Here is a 20,522-nt window from a genome sequence, read left to right as displayed (position 1 = left end):
TCAGATTACAATGGCTTCCCTGCCTCCAAGAGGCTCTCCAGCAGCTGAACGGCAGCAACTGTGGAAATATCCCTACCAAGGCTTCTGGGGGCAGCTTACAGGGAGGATGGGCTCTGTCCCCACCCTGCCTGAGCCGGGCACATGTGGGGCCAAAGTCAACCTCCAGAGACTGTGGTTAGGTCGTGAGCGTGTGCTGTTTACTACGAGATGGGGTTCACTTTGCCGCTCACGGGCTCCCTTGAGCTCCTCTGCACAATGGGGTAGATAGGATTACACCCACTTCTCAGAGGCGGGGACTGAGGTTTAGAGAGGTCAAGCAACTTGCTCAAGGTCATGAGGCCAGACAGAGGCTGAGCCAGGACAGGAGTCTATGTGTTCTCTGCTCGGGCAAGCTGCCTCGGGAAGGGCCAATCTAGGGAGCAAGGTGGCTAGTGTGGCCACAGAGGCCTGGGTAGGCAAGTGTCCCACAAGGCTGCAGGCCGTGCTCATGTCAAGGGGCACAAGTGAAGAAGCAGAGCTGAGCATAGGATGGGGACAAACTGTCACTCCAGGACCGAGCCAGAGACTCAGAGCCAGGACACAGAACGGACAAGCCTCAGACCACAGCAGGTGTCTGGACCGTGGGCCAAGACGTTCCTGGGGCTGGAGCTCATGTGTCTGCGTGGCTGTGAGCCCTGACTGGCTTTTGCCAATTTAATTTTCTTGTCCTAAGCGGTAGCTAACTGGATTCTCTCCTTACCCTAGCAGACCTGGTGCCCCACCCGGCACAAGGTCCTCATGTAATCCTTGCAAGGAGCCATCAGACTCTGTCCCCAGTTTGCAGGGAGGTTGAACGAAGCTGAGAGAGCCGACTTGGTCTTCTGAAAGCCAGGCAGCCAGGGAGAGACGGAAGAGGCTGGGACCACCCCGAGGCAGAAAGAGACCCATAGTGAATGTTGGGAGAGCTGGGTTCTAGGTCCCACCACCCTGTGGGGTCGAGGCCTTGCTTTGCTCATCTGTAAAATGGACGTGTGTGAGTTGCCTCTTGGCCTCAGTGATTCTGGGGGCACCACCTTCCCTGCAGAGCGGACTGGAGGGTTGGGTAACTAACAAAATCCAAAGGAGGAGAGTCCATGGGTGGGATTGAGGAAGGGTAGGGTTGCTTATCTTGTTTGGCCCAAATTCTGCAGGTCAGCAAGGAGCTAAGTGTGGTTGTGGCTTCTCTCTCCTAGACCCCAGAAATTTCCACTAGCCAACCCAAGAGCAGGTCCAACAGTGGCACCAAATCCGGAAACCAGCAAATTAGCCAAGGCAACCAGTCAAGCTCTCCGCAGAACTCCAACATTCCGGCCAAGGAGACCGAGGGGGTCAGCCCCACAGACCCCGTGCCAATGACCAGCATCAATGGCGAGAAGCCTCAGGAATCTGGCACCGGGGGGACACCGGCCAAAAAACCCCTGCCCTTCAAGAGAGGTGTGCGGAGGGGTGACGTGCTGCTGATGGTGGCCAAGCTGGACCCAGACTCAGCCAAGCCAGAGCAGCGGACCCAGCCCCCTGATGCTCCCACCTGCAAGACCGCACCCCCGGCCACAGACCCTGGAGGGGAAAAAAAGGGAGGGACTCCTGGGACTCCTCGTGGTCCCCAGGATGGCACTAAGGACGCAGCCCCAAAGGCTGAGAAGACTCAGACTGAGGGTATTGGGGACCCAGGAAAGGTGCTACCAACTAAACAAAGTGCAGGGAAGAAAGGTGGCGGGGCCCCCCAGACCAAAGGGCTGAAAGGGGGTGAGGTCCAGGGGAGAGAGGGGCCATGCGAAGGGGAGAGGCAGGAGACAGCAGAGAAAGGGGGAGGGGACCCCCCAAACAAGATGGCAAAGGGAAATCTCTCCAAGGAGCAGGGTGAAGGGAAGGGGGCTGGAGCCCAAATCCAGGTGAGAAAGTGGGGAGTTTCCCTGGGCAGAAGGAGCAAGTGGGACGGTTCCCAGAGTAAGAAGGACAAAGAAGGTATGCTCCCAAGAAAGTCAGAGAAGACAGAGGAACCACAGAGCAAGGAGAACAAAGTGAGCCAACGGCAGGGGCTGTCAGGGAAGGTGGGGGAAGCTCCTGGAAAGGTAGAGAAAGTGGGGGAGTCTCAGAGTGTGCCTGGGAAGGCAGTGGAGCCCCAGGCTAAGGTAGTCAAGAAAGGGCAACCTCAGGGTGAGTCTGGAGAGGCAGGTAAAGCTGGGGGGAAAACAGAGAAGGGTCGTACAGCCCCCGAGGAGGTGGGTGCAGGCAGAGAGACCCCAGTGCCTGCTGGGAAGGAGGGCCAGCCGGAAAGCAGAGGGCAGAAAGCTGGGGAGTCCTGTGTGGGAGCAGACGATGGGGCCGAGGCCCTGGAGACGGAGCCGGAAGGACCCAGACTCTCTGCTCCGGAGGGCCAGGCAGAAAGGCCTCAGACTCAGAAGGAGAGTGAAGAGGGGCCAGACCGGCCAGAGGGGAGCAAAGACTCGGATCAGGTGAGGGACTGCAGCCCCGGCGGGTGGGGCGGGGCAAGAGGGGCCCTCCAGAGAGAGAGGGATGGGAAAGACCTGCCCCTGGGGGTGAATATGGCAGGTTAAGAGATGGACAGGGAATTGGAGAGGGACGACCCACTCAAGAAGAGGGCATAGCACTTCCTCTTCGATACGCTTCGATATGCTGGGGTCTGGAGGCCCCCATTATCCCTGTCCTGGAGGAAGCATGAAGGCGGTCCCAAGGGTGGGAGATGTCCACTCATGGTGTCACATGGTATTTCTCAAACTTGGGGTTGTGCAAATTGTAGAGTGCTCAAAATGCAGATTCCTGGGCCGTGCCTCAGAGCCTCCATTCAAAAGGCCAGGGATAGGGCCAGTGCATTTCCCTGCAAATAAACAGCCCCCTCCTTGCTCTCCCTTGGGGAAATTCTGATTTCAGTGGTCCCAGATCACACAGTGAGAAACTCCCATGTAAAAGGTTCTCTGCTGACTCGGTGTTGGGGGGTGGGGCGGGCAGTGTCCTCTTGGTCTGATTTATGTGATCTTTGCTCTCAGGCTCCCGAGGACAGATGGTATGAGGCAGAGAAAGTCTGGCTGGTTCAGAAGGATGGATTTACTCTTGGTAATCAGGGGTATTAGCACCTAAGTAGGGGAGGGTCTAAGTATTTTCTTCTCACGTCCCCTTCACTGCTAGTCATATTTGCTAAATCACAGTTTGCGGGGAGGGTGGGTGCAGGAAGGGAGGGGCAAGTATAGGATAGGAGTCTGTGGCTTTTGGATTGGGAAGAGTTGAGTGTCATTTGACCCACGCAGCTGATCGTTCCAAAGGCAATTGCCCCTCGGGAATTCATTATTTAACGGAGTCACTAATGCCCTGAGCATTGTTTGTCTCCTCTAGGGTTCCTTGAGGCAATGAGGCATAGTGCAAATGGCCAAAGAGATTTCCCCTCACGAGCCCACTTTTGTCAATTTGTTGTGACCACACTCTACTGAGAAGCAATTATGCGTCCCCGTCAGAACACAGCTGTGCAGAGTGATTGATTAGTGATGTCTGCCATGGACCCTGGAATGGGAAGTGGCAGCCCGTATGGCATTGTCTCCCCTCCCAAGTCTAGATACAAGATGGGTCAGTGCACCTCAGTATCAGGATGTCTACCCTGAGCCTGGCACTGAGCCAGATGATGAAAGCCCAAGTGACCCAGACTCAGCTTCTGTCCTCAAAAGGTTCAGGGTCATAATTTGATCCTTCTATAAGCTCTGTGGTCTGACCATTCGGCTTAGAGCCTTTCTCTCTCTCTCTCTCTCTCTGGGCTGTCACCAGGAACTGTGCTGAAGCCAGATGAGGGAACAGCTGACCTGCCGGCAGGAAGGGTACGACTTCTCATCGATGCTGACAAAACCATCACCGAGGTGGACGAGGAGCATGTTCATAGGGTGAGCCCTACATCCCCCTCCCCGCCTGTTCCACACCTTCTTTCCCCAGCCCTGCAAGAGAGGTCCTGTAACTGACTGCACATGCTGGAGGGAGTGGTAAGGAAAACCATCATTGACCTCTGTTGCTCTCCTCCCAGTATATTGTCATGGGGTCATTGCTCTATCCCAGTGTTCTCTTAGCGAGGACACAAGAACAGACATGTGTGTCAGAACTGGGAGTTCTGCTTGATACAAGAAAGTGCTTGCTTTCGTTTTATGGACATTGCAAATCGTACTACAATGCATGTTTCCCTTTTCACCCTGGCTGCCAGGGAACTCAGAGCCAAATGTGCAGCTATAGCTTAGGTTTCAATGGCCTACTATTTGGGGGTATTAACTTCTCTTTTGGTTGAGAAGCCCAACTACATTTCGTATAATTTTTGTAATACACCATAAATCTTTTTGAGATTTAGAGTCTAATGATGGGGAAAAAGGGTCCTGTCCTAGTCCTCTTCCACCTCTCAAGAAGATGTTTCTTCCAGCAGCTCCTTCTGGGTCTCATTCATTATTCCTCCTTTTCTGCCCTCTGCCGGCCCCAGGACCTCTACTCCTGCTGGTATTTACAATTTGTAGTGGGCCCGTGTCCGCTGACCTGCAAGGAGCCCAGGCTTAACCCAAACTCCAGAGCACTGGGCCCAGAAAACTCTCTGAAGCTGGAAAGAATAGTAGGAAGGCTTTTAGAATGGCTGCCCCAAGGAGAAGCTATAGTCATCCCTTGCTTCCGGAAGAATTTGGGCATATTTCCAAAGGATCAATGCGTGATGGGCTATCAGAGAAATGGGGCTGTTTGGCCACTGGCCTTCATCCCCGAGTCTCACAGAGCACCTGCAGGACTCCCTGGCAAGACCCAGAGAAGGAGTAATAGGCACGCACACTTGCTTTCTCTGGAACAACCCCCTTCTTGTGGTGTTTGAGACACGGGAGGCTGTCCTAATCTTGCTGGCTCTCTTTGGAGCCTCTCCCCTCCCTGGGCAGTGATGGCAGGGTTGTCCTTATTTCATTTGTATGGTTCTGTTTCTCTCTCTCCAGAGTCCTCACTTTCTGTCCTGGTCTGAGGGAAACAGCTCTCCAGGGAGAGGGTCACTGGGACCGTGTGTGCGTGCGAGCGTGCATGTGTGCGTGTGTGTGTGCGTGCGTGTGTGTGTGTAGGGGTGATGGCAGTAGTATGGAGGCCCACAGGACACTTTGCGTGATGCTTCACAGGCCAACCCCCCTGAGCTGGACCAGGCTGAGGACCTGGCCTCCCTGGTCAGTATCAATGAATCGAGTGTCCTGAACACACTTCTCCACCGCTACCGGGCGCAGCTGCCCCACACCTTCAAGGGGCCAGACCTGATCGTCCTCCAGTCCCCAGGGTCCCCAGCGCCCTCTGCAGGCAAGGTAAGCAGGACCATGGGGACACGGGCAAGGCAAGGGCGCCTGACGGGTGGGGTGGTGTCCCCTCTGCATCTCAGGGGAGAGGAGGGGGCAGCTGGAGCCCCCTGCAAACCTGTCTGTGAGTCTCATCCTGCCAGATATAGAAGATCTGGGGCATTGTGGGCATCGTGGGCACCAAGGACCACCTGAGCCCCCCTCCGGAGAGGGGAATGATGGATGAATCAGGGTTGGAAACAAACAGGGGCATTAAAGACTATAATCATGACAGAAATATTGAACGAATATCAGCTCTGGGCCAGATGCTACTTCAAGTACCTTTTCAGACTATCTCAGCTAATACTCACACATCCCTGAAAAGATAGGACCTTTACCTGCTGCCTGTTGCAGACGAGATAGATCTGCGGGGCCAGCCCTCCAGTTCTGCAAGGGGGAGAGCTGGGGGTGAAACCCAGGCCGCCAGTATTTTTGCGCCTCAAACCCCATACTGCACATTCGAGAATTCCAGACACCCACATAAATCGGGAACCAGAAGCCCCGATTGATTCTGCTTTTCCTTTTTTTTTCCTCCCTGCAAAGTGGAGAAATGGCCGGTTTTTGGCAGACTGTCCCAGAAAATGCAATCTCTCAGCGCCCCCTTGTGGCGATGTCTGCAGCCACACCCTGGCCACCTGAGCCAGATAGCCTCCTGGTTCCCCAGGCTGCTGAGATACTGAGGGAGAGTCTCTTCCATGCAGGGCATGGGGGGACAAAAGCAGGGAGGAAGACAGATAGACTGTCCTTGTGGTGCTTCCGTTCTGGAAGGGGAAGACAGGCCCCCATTGACAAAGACAATGGTGGGTAGAGCAGCTGATTGTTGGGGAGAGAGTGGGGAGGCCGGGACCAGCGGGGACTGATCACAGCAGGTCTTCCACATGGCTGTAAGGATTCTGGCTTTTCCCCTGAGCATGATGCCAGCTTCTGGGGGAGGGGGTCTTCAGCAGAGGTGGGAGACGGTCTTCCGTGCTGATGGAAATGGGATCTAGTGCAGGCAGGACACCTGCTGGAGGTCTTACTTGGGCACCGTGGCGAGGACTTCGTGATTAGGGAAAGCATGAGCCTCTAGCACAGCTTCTAATGCCCCCTGAGTGCCTTGGAATGATCACGACCTTTCTTCGGCCTTGTTGTTCTCTCGTCTGTTAACTGGGGATGAAAAGCTACATCTTGGGGGGCCAAGGGACAAATCTATCCATAGCCCCTGAATGATGCTAAATTCCATTAAAAAAAAGGGCTAGTGGTTCTGAATCCCCCTTCAAGACCCCTCTTCTCCAGGACACACCACACCACCCCATCACGTGCTCCCCAGCCCCGCTGTCTGGGGGCCTGTGCACCCTCCCCTCCCTTGCTGTGAGGGCTATGCTTCCGCTTGTGCAGCCTCAGGCCTCCGAGCCTCCCAAGAAGCTGCATGGTTCCTCTTGCTCCTTGGAAGCCTCTGGGAGATTTTGTACAGACCCCTACAGTGAGCCAGATTCTCGCTGACTGTTCTGGACTGAGGCATTCTTTACAGAATCTGGGCTGAGAAGCCGAAAGTGCAGGCTTTGGGAATATGCCTTGTAAGGAGTTAGGTGATGCTCCAGGCCCCTGTTACTCTGGGATGGGGATGGGACCCCCTCAAAGGTCCAGATTCCCAAACCCAAACCTGAAACCCCCTTCTACACTTTGGCTGAGTCACATGTGGTTCCTCCAATGGCCACCAGGTGGGAGCAGTGACCTGTGGTGAGCCTGGGCCTGGGGCCACCCCCAAGATGGGCTGGGCGGGCACTGGGGCTACGCTGGCGGGGAGGGCTCTCTCACTGGGGATGGCTGGGAGTTGAGTGTGTGCCTGGGGGCGCAGGGTGCGTGGGTGTGAGCATGGGTGTGAATGTGTGCAGTGTAGACGGGTACAGCTCTGTGTAACTGTGGCCTCTGCCACGGTTGGATGTGTGTGCCCGTGAGCATGCCTATGTGCCAACATGAAAGGCACGTGTGCATATGCATACCTGTTTATGCACAGAGGGGCCTGGATTAGGAGGATCCTCCCCTTCTAGCCCCCCGCCCGCCCCCGAGGGGGCTGACAGGTGGGATAGCCTGTTCCCTGAACTTCAGCGTTTCCAGAGTGGGAGGCAGCGTTGGGATTCAGATCCTAGAACCTTCTGCCTGCGGCATGCCTAAAGGCCCACCTGAAGGCCAGCCTGAAGGCCATGTCCAGCCAGTGTGGGGGCGTGTCCCACCTTTGCCAGCTCTGGGGATCCTGCTGGGCCCTGTTTTTTGTGTCAGGACAGGGACTCATTATTGTGTCTGGGTGTCTTGGGGAGGGGAGGCCAGCCGACGACTGGGGCGGCCCTCAGCCCCAGGCCAAAGGTCTAGGTGAAGGGAAGAGCCGCCATGTGGGGGTTTGAGCCCCTGGCCCTGCTAAGGCAGTGGAGAGGGTAGATGGGGTGTCGCTGGGCCCCGTATTCACCTACTTGTCATGCCAAGCTTTGGATGTCCTCCTCCAGCCGGGCCCACTGCCCTGCCCATTTTGGATGTGTGTGCCCTTTCCACATGCCCTTTCCACTGACCACTCTGCCTCCTGTCAGCCTCTTGCTTTCCACCCAAAGGCCACACTAAGCAGACTTTGCCAAATGCTCCAGTCTCTGGTTTCCCCTTACTTGCCCCACCCTTACTCCCCAGAACATTTGGCATAGCCACGCCCCCCTCCTCCTGCAGACCCTCCCTTCCTGAGCTCAGGTCTCCCCTGTCCTGGTTTTCCTTCTGTCCTGCCGGCCCTCCTCCTCAGCCTCCTTCACGGCTGGTCTCCCTGACCTCCCCAAGACCCGGTGCCTGTCCCACACCTCTTGTCTCCTCCCCTCTTGTCTCCTCCTCTTTATTTATTTATTTTTTAAAAGATTTTATTAATTTATTTGACAGAGAGAGAGAGATCACAAGTAGGCAGAGAGGCAGACAGAGAGAGAGGAAGGGAAGCAGGCTCCCCGCTAAGCAGAGAGCCCGATGCAGGGCTCTATCCCAGGACCCTGAGATCATGACCTGAGCCGAAGGCAGAGGTTTAACCCACTGAGCCACCCAGGCGCCCTGTCTCCTCCTCTTTAAACACCCACTTCCTTGGTGATCTCATTCAGGCTCATGGCTTTACAATGTCTCCCATGAGATCTAGTTTAATTCTTTGTTTTCTTTATCATCTGGCTCTTCCCAGCAGAAAGCAAGCTCCATGGGGCAGGGTTGTTTTGTTTTAAGTCAGATTCATTAACGTATAATTTACATACGGTTTGGTTCAGCCTTTCCAGCCTACAGACCTGTAAGTTTCATCCACACACGGGTAGTTGGGTAACCAACTGCACCATCAATTACAGGGCCGTTCCTAGTCCTCTGGTCCCTGTATAGTCACCCTCCATTCCCATGTCCTGCCCTTGGAAGCCACTGATCTGGGTTTTTTTTTTTTCTGTCCCTAGAGTTGGGCCTTTTCTGAAAAGTCATGTCATTGGAATGGTGCAGCCAGTCACCTTTGAATTGGCTTCTTCTACGTCCCACGATGCATTTCATGTTCACCCATGTCACTGCAGCCACTGGCCCGTGGTTCTTATATGGCGTGTGTGCCCTGGCCTATCCACTCACTGGGTGACCAGCTGTCCTGATTTCCCCAGGATGGAGGGGCTTTCTGGAACAGGGACTTTCAGTGCTCAAACGGCCATGGCTGCTTACGTTCTTTCCCTCGTTAAATGGCAATTTTTGTCAATGGTTGTTCCTAATTTCCAGTGATTTTGAATGTATGTCCAATAAAACCGGTGCCATTGAAGGTTTTTGGTGAACACACACAGTTATTTCTCTAGGGTAAATACTTAAGAACGGGATTGCCGGGTTGGATGCTGAGCATACATCTCACTCTTTTTCAGAGTGACCGTGTCATTTTAGCCTTCTTACTAGCATTGTATGAGAAGTCCAGTCGCTTTGTATCTTCGCCAGAACTTGGTAGTGAGTGTTAAAAATTAGTTTTTTAATTTTTTAGGCATTCTAATAGGTATATAATGGTATCTTTTCATGGTTGGTTGGGCTTTCCTTTCCACGATTTGTATAGTGCTGTGCCCCCCAGTGCCTGGAACAGTGTCTCACATGTAGTAGACACTCAGTAATTTTTTTTAATTGAATGAAAAGTAAATGAATGGCTGAGTGGATGGCTGAATGGAGTGAAGGATCTAAGGTATTACCTAAAACTGTTATGGCAAATACATGGTATACATAGCACTAGCTACCCCATGCCTCGTTCTGTTTCCATGGCAGACATTACTAATCAATCTTGCCATTTTATCAAGCTGCCTCATTCCGGGCAAGTACTATCCAATAATGAGTTAACACAAGCCTCTGGGGAGCAAGAGAGGAGATCCAGACTTGGAGTGGGCTCAAAGGCTGCTGAAGGACTCACAGTGGGTCAGGGCAAGACTAGACCCCAAGGCTGGGCTTTTGCTGGTTACCTTAAAGACTCCTCTGAAAAGGCTGGGGTAGGATGACAGGACACGAATCTGGGCTCAAGGCTGGGGTGGGACACCTCTTGGAATGCTCCCTCGGCACTGGCGGGGTGGGAAGACTGAAGCCTAGGATATCTTCCTGCAGGTGCCCAAGGGCCGCAGGGAAGGCCTGCCAGCCCATCTGGGCTCCTTGGTGCAGCGGGCATACTGGGCACTACTGAGCCAGCGGAGAGACCAGAGCATCGTGGCCCTGGGCCGCAGTGGTGCTGGGAAGACCACCTGCTGTGAGCAGCTCCTGGAGCACCTGGTGGCAATGGCAGGTGGTGTGGATGGCAGGGTCTCAGGTATAGTGGTCTCCAGGGGACAGGTGTTGGGGGTGGGTTGTGGGGGAGGGTGGGGAGAATGGAGTGGGCACTGGGTTTCTCCTCCTTATGTCCATTCAGCTAGCATTCACTGAGCATTGATGGGCAGACCCTGTCCTTGCTTCTGGGCAGGGCCACCTGTGGTTCATTGGACAACCTTCCTCAAGACATTCACAGCTATGTGCAGAACAATCATCATATACTGACATTGTTAGAACTAAACGCTTGCCTGCTGTGTGCTGGGAAATCATCCTAATAAATACATAAACCTATGATTGTATGATGTAAATGATGTGCCCCTTAGAAAAGGTGTCCTTGTGCAGTGCACAACCTGCTCAACTGTACAGAGAACACAGTAAGTAAAGACAGAAGGGCAGGGCCTATGCTCATGAGGATTTGACAACCAGAAGGGAAACCGAACTTCATATATATTCCAAACTTGAATGTTCTGCACACAGCGCTAGCAGAGATTGTTAGGAGAGAGGTGGGGGTTTGGAGGAAGAAGAGAGGGGAGGAGGGATTTCCTTGGAGTGGCGAGTGGAGATTTCCTTGAGGTAATGATGTGTCAGCTAGGCTTTAAGGAGAGATGTGGGTACAATGATTATTCCCATCTTCAGATGGGGTATCAGAGGCATAGAGAGGTTGACTTGCCCCAAGTTAGATAACTAGCAAAGGCAGAGCCCATATTCAAATCCCCTTACTACTGTGTGTGCTGCTGTCTCGCTGCAGTTGTTCCAAGCCTTTATCAATCACCTGCTCTTCACCTGACTCATGTTAGGGGCTGGGGATAAAATGGGGAGAGGCACTAGTCTTGGCTTTCTCAAAATGTAGTTCTGCTGTGAGTGCATGTGTTGGGGGGTGGGAGTCAGGATTGGCTGTACCCAGGTGCCTGGCACAGTGTCTAGCACATAGTAGGTACCCAATAAATAGTTGTGGAGAGACTGGAGGGCTTTTCAAGGCTGCTGCTACCCTGTGAGCTCCCTCAGAGCAGGTCTGAGAATGTTCATGCTCTGCCCTTCTGCGTCAGGCCCAGGCAGCCCCTGTCATCGGGCTGTATCTATCCTGGCCCTGTGTGTCTCCCCTCCTTGACTCAGTCTTGCTCCTCCTGCACCCTGCTTGCAGTACACAGCCCAGGCAGCAGTGAAATGTGTGTGGTTTAGTGCTGAGCTGGAGAGGTGGTGGGGAGCCTGCTGGGGCTTGGGGCCAGATGGGCTTGGACCAGTGCAGCTGCCAGCAGGGAAGGTAGTCCTGTGAGAGGTGGGGTGGCAGCTCCTGGGCCATAGGTGATGCCTTGCCCCATGCCTCCAACAGTGGAGAAGATCCGAGCTACCTTCACAGTTCTCCGGGCTTTTGGCTCTGTGTCCACTGGCCACAGCTACAATGCCACCCGGGTCGCCATGGTGATGTCGCTGGACTTCAATGCCACAGGGCGAGTTGCAGCCGCTCAGCTCCAGGTGGGTGCTCTGGGCGGACGGGGGTGGAGGGCCCTGGGTGCTGCAGTGTCCCAGTTCCACCCAGCAGAGGTCACGCCTCCACCTGGGACCCTGGCATGTATCCTAATGGTTGTGGATCCCCAAGCCATGGCCCCATCCTCCCTCAGCACCCCGGAGCATTGCTAGCCCGTCTGCACCTCCGAATGTTGCAGGGATGAAATATTCATTGGTAAATATGTAACCCAGCCTCTCATTAGCTGGCTCTTAAAAGCATAAGCTGAAATTAAACAGACGCTCGCCAGCCTTCTGTGGCCCTGCTGTGTGTAACCTCCTATCTCCACGATCACCCATGCTGCTCCCCTTCCCACCTCAAACATGCTGCTTGAGCAGAAAATAGGATTAGGTTATTAGAAGGATGGTTTGTATGCTGAGCTGAGATAATGTCCAGACTCAAAGAAAACTCACCGATGCCAAATAAGTCCTTTTTCTGTCCCAGCCCTGCAGTTCCCCTGTTAATCACCACTTGGGTCAGGTTGGTAAGCTTCTGTTAAATACAAATATGTTAGAGAGTGGCTCCATTTAATTGTTATTACCTTTGGATGCTTTCATCGGAATGAGTCTACAGCAGTAGTCAAGTCCCCAAACGGGCTCTGAATCAGTGGGAAAAAGGAGGGCGCAGGTTCCACATGGAGGTGTCTGACAGAGTGCGGCCGTGAGCTGTTGCCCCCAAGAGTGCATCAGGGCAGAGGGGCGCGCCCCAACGGGGCCGCCGTCTGGTGTACCCTGCGGGCCAGTCACATCGTGTCCATTCCTATTGCAGACAATGCTCTTGGAGAAGAGCTGTGTGGCCCGGCAGCCAGAAGGAGAAAGCAATTTCGAGGTTTTCTCCCAGATGCTGGCAGGGTTGGACCTGGATCTCAGGTGAGTGATGGCATCTTTGAACTTTGCAGGTGGCCAGAACTCATTCAGGTCGGTTGTTCAGATATGACCCCGGAGCACGTTAGCTTCTTGTCCCCTGGGTATATGTGGTTTATGTTCTTCATGTCAGGGCTTCCTGGCACTTAGGAAGGGCCACAGAAGGGCAAGGAGTGCAGAATATTCCAGAAATGGGACTAGGACCTGGCGCAGGCGCTGGGGCCATCCGGACCATGGCAGGGAGCCCTCTACCATGAGGACTATGCGCTCTGCCAGGCCCCTGGTGTGGGCAGCCCCTCCCTGACTTCCAGTCCCTCCTCTGCTTCCAGGACGGAGCTGTACCTGCACCAGATGGCGGAGAGTCACTCCTTCGGCATGGGCATATGGCCCAAGGTAAGGAGGAGGTCCTTCTGAGGGTTGTGAGGATGTGTGTGTCCCCGTGGCCAGGATGGGAGCGTGACGGAGGGGTTCCCTGCATGACTCTTCTCCTTTGCTCGTGGGGGACACGGTTGGCAAGGACCGGTCATGTGGGGGATGCAAGGGCTACCTTTGTGGGGCCTGGGCTTGTAGGGTAACTGGGACTTGTACACGTAAGGGGAGCCAGAAGGTGGCATATGGAGAGGTAAGCGTGCAGGCTCTGGGCTCAAACCCTGCCTCTGACTCGTATTAGCTACATGACCTCAGACCCAACCTCTCTGAACACCTGTCTCCTTTTTGGGCAAATAATGTGAACAGTAGAATCTGCCTCATCGGGTCGGGGTAAGGGTAAAAGAAATGATGTACACAAAACGTGGAGCACAGGGCTTGGCCTAGATCCATCAATCTGGTACAATTAAATAGATATTACTGGTGAGTCACATGGGTAGGTGCAGTCCGGGACGGCTTCCTGGAAGACACGCTCTGTGAGTAGGACCTGGAGAGATGGTAGTCTCTTGTTTAAAAATAAAAGCAAGGTGTTGACTTGTTTGCTTATTCTTTTATTCATTTGTCTATATCTTACCAATTGTTTTCTGAGTTGCCCCCACCCCGCCACACCTCCCACCAGCTCCTGCGCCAGGCCTGTGGTAAGCGTTGGGATTATGGTCTCCATTCATGAATTTTTACTCAATTGGGAGAGAGGGATGCGGGTATTAGTGCAGTTGTGTGAGATACGAATATGCCAGACTTGCCCAAGATGCTGTGGGCACCAGAGGATAGTTGAAAGAGCTACTTGGTCTCAGTCAGAGAAGGCTTCTTAGCTACAGGGACATTGAATAGGGTTTTGAGGATTGAATAGGAGTTCACCACAGATGCGAAACTCTATGAATTGTGGACTGACCAACAGTGATAGAAAATAGGGCAGTGGTTGTCTGTGCACTGCATGGGGCAGGAGGAGGGGAGAAAGGGTGATAAACAGGAACTTTTGGGAGGTGATGGATTGATGGATATGTTCATTGTCTTTATTAAGGTGATAGTTTCATGAGGATATGTATCAAAGTTTGTCAGATTATACCTTCTAAGGATGAGTCGTTTAGCTTTTGTCAATTACACGTTAATGAAGCTATCTACACATAAACACAGACACACACACACACGCACACACACAAACGCGCGCGCGCGCACACACACACACACACACAACACATTGTTGGGTACTCTCCAGAGTTACTGATTCAGCAGGTCTGGGGCAGGGCCTTGGAATCTGCATTCTTCCCAGGTTCCCGGGTGATGCTGTTGGTGCTGGTCCAGGAACCCCCCACCCCCACCCCAAGGACCACTGACATGGAGCTGATTTCTGCAGTAGGAGTAAGAGGATGTAGCTGTTCCATCTTTAAATTCTGGGGGCTAACCCACTCTTCCTCTGACACCCCATTTTGCTGGCAGGAGTCCACAGTATGGTTTTCTTCCAGACCCTGTCTCCCCATGATTGGGGAACTGTTAGGACTCCAGACCTTGACAGTGACTGCCCCGGATGAGAGGCTATCCCGGCACCAGGTTTTCCCATTTGTGTTCATGAACTTTGGCCAAATGTATCCATTTGAGTGTGCAAGAGGATTGTTTTTGAGGAGAAGAGCTCCAGCTTCTGGTCCTTGTGTGCTCTCCTCAGCCTGACTTTTTATTAACAGTCTGCACACACAGGAATGGGTCACAGCGGGAATCTGTGTCAGGCAGGCTTTTGAAGTAGATTTCTTTTTTTGTGTGTTTCTGGGGGGTGTTTTCTTTAGACCAGTTGATTTACGGAAACTGGTAGTGTGTTCCTTTGTTCTCTCTGCTACCTGGCAGGTATCCAGGGAAACTTTCCTCAGTGTTCTAAGAACAAAAATAAAATCTGAAAGCTCACTGTTCTTTGATCCCAGCCTGGGCTAGTTTTCTGGGGCTGGGTGATCCCAGTACTATCTCAGTAAGGGCATGTGGTGGTCAGGAAATACCCCCAAGAATGGGAGTTGCTAAGTACGAGCTCTCCAAGTTGCCAGGTTAAGCACACAAATATACAGGATGCCCAGAACTTCATCTTGTAACTGACCGAATGTACAGCAAGAGGACTATAGTTCCTAACTGTGATTATTGCGTACGTCTAATTTCCTAGGAGAGTGGATCTTAATTGTTCTCGCCACACACAAAAATGGTAACTATGTGAAGTGATGGATGTCTTCACTAACTTCATTGTGGCAGTCATTTCAGAATGTGTACCTATACTAAATCATCTCATTGTACACCTAAAAATACACAATTTGTACCTGTCCATAATAACTCAGTAAAACTAAAAAAAAAAATCCTACAGGATGATCAGTTAAATTTGAATTTCAGACACACATAGAATATTTTTTTTTTAGTATAATTATGCCCCAAATATTGCATGGGCAGGCCTGGAGGCTTCCTGGAGGAGGTGAGCTGGAGATTGAAGTTGGACGGGGTAATGAGGCCAGCATTCCTGCTCTATCAGATACCCATCATTTATCAGAGATTCAAATTGAACTATATGTGCTGCATTTCTACTGGCAAATCTATAGCTCACTTCATCCCTGGCTGAGTCTCCCCCTCCTCCTAGCTGGTCCCACAGACTCAGATCAGTTCTGCTCTGACATAATCTGTCTTAAGGTCCTCCTTGCTCCCAAATTAAATGAGAGGAGGTCCATCAAATACTTGGACACTCAGATTGTATTATCATATTATGATTTGGATTATTATTCGCTATTACCTTGTATGGCAACCTGGGACCAGTTGGTGGGGCAAGGCTTCAGGGACCCATGAGGCCCCTAGTCCAGGCCCCTTGGCAGTCCACACCTTGTTTTTGTCTCATTGACCTTATCTTTATCCTCTAGTTTATATCTTTAATGTAACATTTATTTTGGGGGCACCCGTCTGGCTCTGTTGGTGGGGTTTTTGACTCTCGATCTCAGGGTCGTGAGTTTGAGCTCCTGTTATGTGTAGAGATTACTTTAAAAAAACACATATATAGTGTATATACACAATATATATACAGCAATATACTCTCTATATAAAATATATACAATATATATATAATAATGAGATGATAAATATCTTTGTGCATCCATCCTGGGCCTCTGTGCCAGTATTACTATCCCCTGCTTCCCAGGCCCCTGTCCAGGGAGAGACACACACACACACACACTGCTCGTGTGTGTGTGTGTGTGTGTGTGATTCCGTTGATGACAATCTCTCATCATGTTTCACGCTGTCTGTTTGCTTATTGTCTGTCTCTCCACCATCCTAAGGTCCAAGAAGATGGAGGTCTTCTGTGTTCGCTTCACTGCTTATGTATTTTACAAGGCCTGGCACTGAGCTGGGCACACAGCAATAAATGTTTGTTGAGTGAATAAATGAACGAGCAGTCCCCCTCACAACTTGGCTAAAATCGCGTCTTTTCAATTGTTTAAATTTTGCGGCCGTGGTGGGCAGAACTATATTAATTGCAATTTAATTTATCCCGCTGCATCTTCAAAGACATTTTCTGGGGATTTGGGGATCTTGTGTCTCTCTTTGGATCCAATGCCTGTGTCCTGGGAGCTGGTTGGGTTGGGGAGGGGTGGTTTGCTGGGAATTGCAGAGGAGCCCGGAGAAGTGAATTTGAGAGTTTGGGGCTCTTCTTCTTCAGCTGGCCTAGCCTCTGGGGTCCTTGAACATGGGATTAGGAGCACCGTGGGGCTGGTGCGATGGGTGGGTAAAGTCTACCTCGGTGTCCACGGTTCTGATTCAGGGGCGCTAACCAGCAGCAGCTCATTGACATTGACTCATCAATGGGTATTTATTGATCTCATGGTTTCCCAGGCGCTGACAGAGAGCTAACTCAGCTGGGTCTCGGTCGCGAAGGACTCAATGGCCACAGTAGCAGATCATTCCAAGCCAGAATGACAGGTGCTTGAATTAGAGGTGTGTGTCGGCTGAGGTCAGGCTGGGAGGGGTAGAGGCATATCCAGGAGGGCTGCCTGGAGGAGGTGAGCATGAGCTGGTCTGGTGTGCACTGAGTGAGGTCAACCAGGGGCAGTGAGGCCAGCATTCCTGGTCCTCGGAGCACCTGATACAAAGGGGAAGGTGGAGTGTGGCTGCAGAACCCAGAATGAGGCGCGGGGGACTGTCAGCTGGAGGGGGGCCTAGGCCGGAAGCACTGAGCCCTGTGGGCTGGTTCCTGCCCCAGGTTCCACCTCCACTCAGACTGTCACTCCCAGCTCCTGGTCCCTGCCCTGTGCCCTTGCTTCCTGCCACTTTCAGCTTTTAAATGGAACTCATCTGAGATCTGTCAGGGCACTGGGACATATTTGAAATCACAAAGCTTTCATATTATTTTCTTCTTCTCTATAATTTATTTTTCTGCAACCTAGCCTGATTTTTTTTAAGTGCCCAGCAGCAGTGATAATAATAATCATCTTTGCCTCCCAGCAGTGTGCTTTTGGCTGTTACCTTCCAGGCTTTGGCCCAAGGCACATTTATTTTTTATGACTCAGTTGTCAACTGTGGAGGAATGGTCTCCAAATGGGAAGATGGGAGATCGTGTCCTCTTGCCAGGGGCTCTGCCCAGAGCCCGCCCTCCTTGAATCCTCCTAATGGTCTTTTGAGCAAAGGGATTATTATCACATCTGTCTTTCAGGAGCAGTAACCAGGCTCAGAGAGGTGAAGTTACTTGCCTAAGAGCACACAGCTTGGATGTGGCAAAGGGAGGGCTGGACCTGACCCCGAATCTGGCACTATTGCCTGGCCACCTCTGTCACCTTGATTCTGTGTAGTGGCTGAAGGCCACATGCTCTGGGGTCCGACCCACCATGCCCTCTTGGGTCATTTATCCTCAGTGTTTGCACCTGGGGAATGGGTAGAGCCATACCCAGCTCCTCCATCTGCTCCTAGCAGTGGGGACAGTAGAGTTTCTGGCAAGTAGTGAATTTTCTCCTGCCCAGTCGGGTGGCTCCAAGGGCCTCTCTGAGCCTCAGTTTCCTCCTTTGTCAGTCGGAGAGACCCACACCTACCTTATAGAGTAGAAGTGCCCAGTGTAGCAGGTGCTCAAGCCATGTTTCCTCTTCTCCCTCCTTAAATGGCTCCCAGTGCCCAGAGAGGGTGTGAATGGATCAGATTGAGCATGCAGCAGAACGGCTCAGCTCTGGGGAGATCCAGGCTCCGGGTCATCACCGGTCCTGTCCACCCCACATTCTCCATGAGGTTCACCCACCTCTGTGGGCATGGATGTTTCTTTTGCAAGAGAATCAAGTGCATGTTCAGCGTTTTCCTTCTAAGGGCTGGCTTCAGGGAGGACGGTGCTCCCGTACCAGCTTCCCCTCGGCGGCTGGGGAGGCCTCCAGTAGCCCTGGGTTCCATCAGAGAGCAGCTCCCAGATGCACCCCGAGGCTCCCCACTGCCCTTCGTGCAGTGAGACAGGCCAGCATGATCTAAGCACCACACTCCCCCAGCCGCTCATCCTTCTGCTTGGAGACACTCCCTTTCCCCGCGCCCCCCTCCCACCCGCCCACCAGCACATTCTGTCTGCTTCATGCACCACTACTTCCAGGAAGCCTCTGACCCTCCCCAGAGGCTCCCAGCCCCCTCCCGCCACCCCTGCCCTCACTCCGGCTGTCCCCCTCGAAGGGGAGCCTCTTGAGGGCAGGGCCATGCCCGGTTCACCTTCCATGGAGTGCTGGACTTGCCCTTGAGCAGCAGTTGGGGAGGGTGTCCGGGAAAGCAGAACAGCTTGGGTAAAGGTACAGTGGGAAATACTCCGCGGTGCACGGGGGCCAGCATTTATTAGGCACCACTCTGTGCCAGACACTATGCTGTATGCTTTTACACATGACTCATTTATTCCTCACAGTGGCTCTGGGAGGAGGGTGGGCTACGATTTCCATTCTACAGGGGGTGGAAACTGAGCCCCAGGATGAGGGCAGGAGATCTGGACCAAGTCACCGTGTTGGGGAGCAGAGAGTCTGGGGGATATCTGTCTCTGTCTGCCTCCAAATCCAAAGCTGGCCTCTCTCTGCATTGTAGGAATCTCTTGGGTGCTCTAAGCACAGCCCAGTCTAATGTAGAGAGAGCATTCTGGATTTTTTTTTTTTTCCTCACTAAATTACCTGCAGTCTTTGGTTGACCTTGAGTCTTTGATTGCCTCAGATAAACTCTGGGCACGGTGTGAGTTGGCTTTTCTCTTTTTTCATTATTTTATTTCACTTTTATTTATTTATCTGTTGGAGAGACAGTGAGCACAAGCAGGGGGAGTGGCAGGCAGAGGGAGAGGGAGAAGCAAATTCCCCGCTGAGCAGGGAGCCCAACTCGGGGCTCGATCCCAGGACCCCAGGATCATGACCTGAGCAGAAGGCTACACGCTAAACAGACTGAGCCACCCAGGTGCCCCTAATTTTTTTTTTTTTTTTGAATTGAGGTGAGACATAAAGCGTATACAACACACTAATTTTTAGTTTCCAACTCAGTGATGATTATATTCTTATCCACACCTGCAGCCACACCCCAGATCAACACCTAGAACATGCCTCATTCTGACAAAGACTCCCTCGAGTTTCTTTGCCCGCAGGTGTGTCCTTCTCATTCTAGAGTCATCAACCTGACTTGTCTTACCGAAGGCTAGTTTGGCCCATGCTTGAACATTGCAGAGATGGGAGTCCCAGGGGGCAGAGCCTTTGGTATCTGGCTTCTCTGGCTCAACCCGGGTCCGTGGGATTCGGGATTGCGGTCACACCCACCAGCAGCTCATTCTTGTTTGCTGCCAAGTGATTCTCCAACACTGTGCCCCAGCCACACGGCCCTTTGTTTACTCCTTCTCCTGTGAACAGACGCTTGGGCTGTGGCTTGACTTATTGCACTAGCTTCACTGATCTCTCTGTGCATGACTGGGATGGAAGGATGAAAGGAGGGGCTTACATCCCAGCATTAGGCAGCGTGTTTGGTTCCCTGGAAATTCAAGGCACTGGAAACATCTTCCTGATCCTAATTGTTTGGATCAGAAACAGATACATTTGTCTCTCTGTATTTTCTATTGCAACAGAGCCGTGGGGAGGGGGTGGGGGGTTGGGAGGGGAGGGAGAGGAAAAGAAACAGATTAAGCTTTAGGGAAAGTTTCTCCTTCTCTTCACATGAGCTAAGTGGCGGATGATGGAGTCCGCCTGTAATTTAAAGTCAAATGCTCAGAGCTGACAGTGGGAGCCATAATAAATGTGTTGCCACTGTCCTTTTGGTGTCCTTTCACTGCTGCTTTGAAATCTCATAAATAACCAAGAACATGTTGGTAAGATGCCTTCCTTCCCTCCATTTGCTGCAGCGGAGCAGCTGTGGTTGCTAGGTTGAGCTCCTGGTTGCTAGGGATTTTGTGGTCCTGTGGTGGCCCAGAAATATGATGGATCAGTGGAACATGCTTTTGCTATTAATTGAAATATTTTCCCAGCGAATCTCTCAATGTCACTGCATGCTTTGACGCCGTCCCAATTGGTTGCGGATCTTTGCAAGACTTCTTTCCTAGTTAGAAGTGGCTTGAGTGGAGAGGACAAGCGGCCTGGACTGAGAATCAGTCAAGCTTGATTCTAG

The 20,522-nt window shown here is 52.4% G+C and overlaps 1 protein-coding gene across 1 annotated transcript in view; it reads left to right on the top strand.

Moving 5' to 3' along the window:
• The window catches only part of MYO18B (myosin XVIIIB), a 254,335-nt gene that overhangs the window by 18,674 nt on the left and 215,139 nt on the right, over positions 1 to 20,522 (top strand). The window contains 8 exon segments of the mRNA XM_047697085.1: positions 1,212 to 2,474; positions 3,027 to 3,093; positions 3,793 to 3,905; positions 5,148 to 5,324; positions 9,942 to 10,140; positions 11,470 to 11,612; positions 12,412 to 12,512; positions 12,836 to 12,899. Of these exon segments, the coding sequence (XP_047553041.1) occupies positions 1,212 to 2,474; positions 3,027 to 3,093; positions 3,793 to 3,905; positions 5,148 to 5,324; positions 9,942 to 10,140; positions 11,470 to 11,612; positions 12,412 to 12,512; positions 12,836 to 12,899 (2,127 nt within the window).

This window comes from Lutra lutra, chromosome 12, assembly GCF_902655055.1.
Source record: "Lutra lutra chromosome 12, mLutLut1.2, whole genome shotgun sequence".
Classification (NCBI taxonomy): domain Eukaryota; kingdom Metazoa; phylum Chordata; class Mammalia; order Carnivora; family Mustelidae; genus Lutra; species Lutra lutra.
This window is presented reverse-complemented; position numbering and strand designations above follow the sequence as displayed.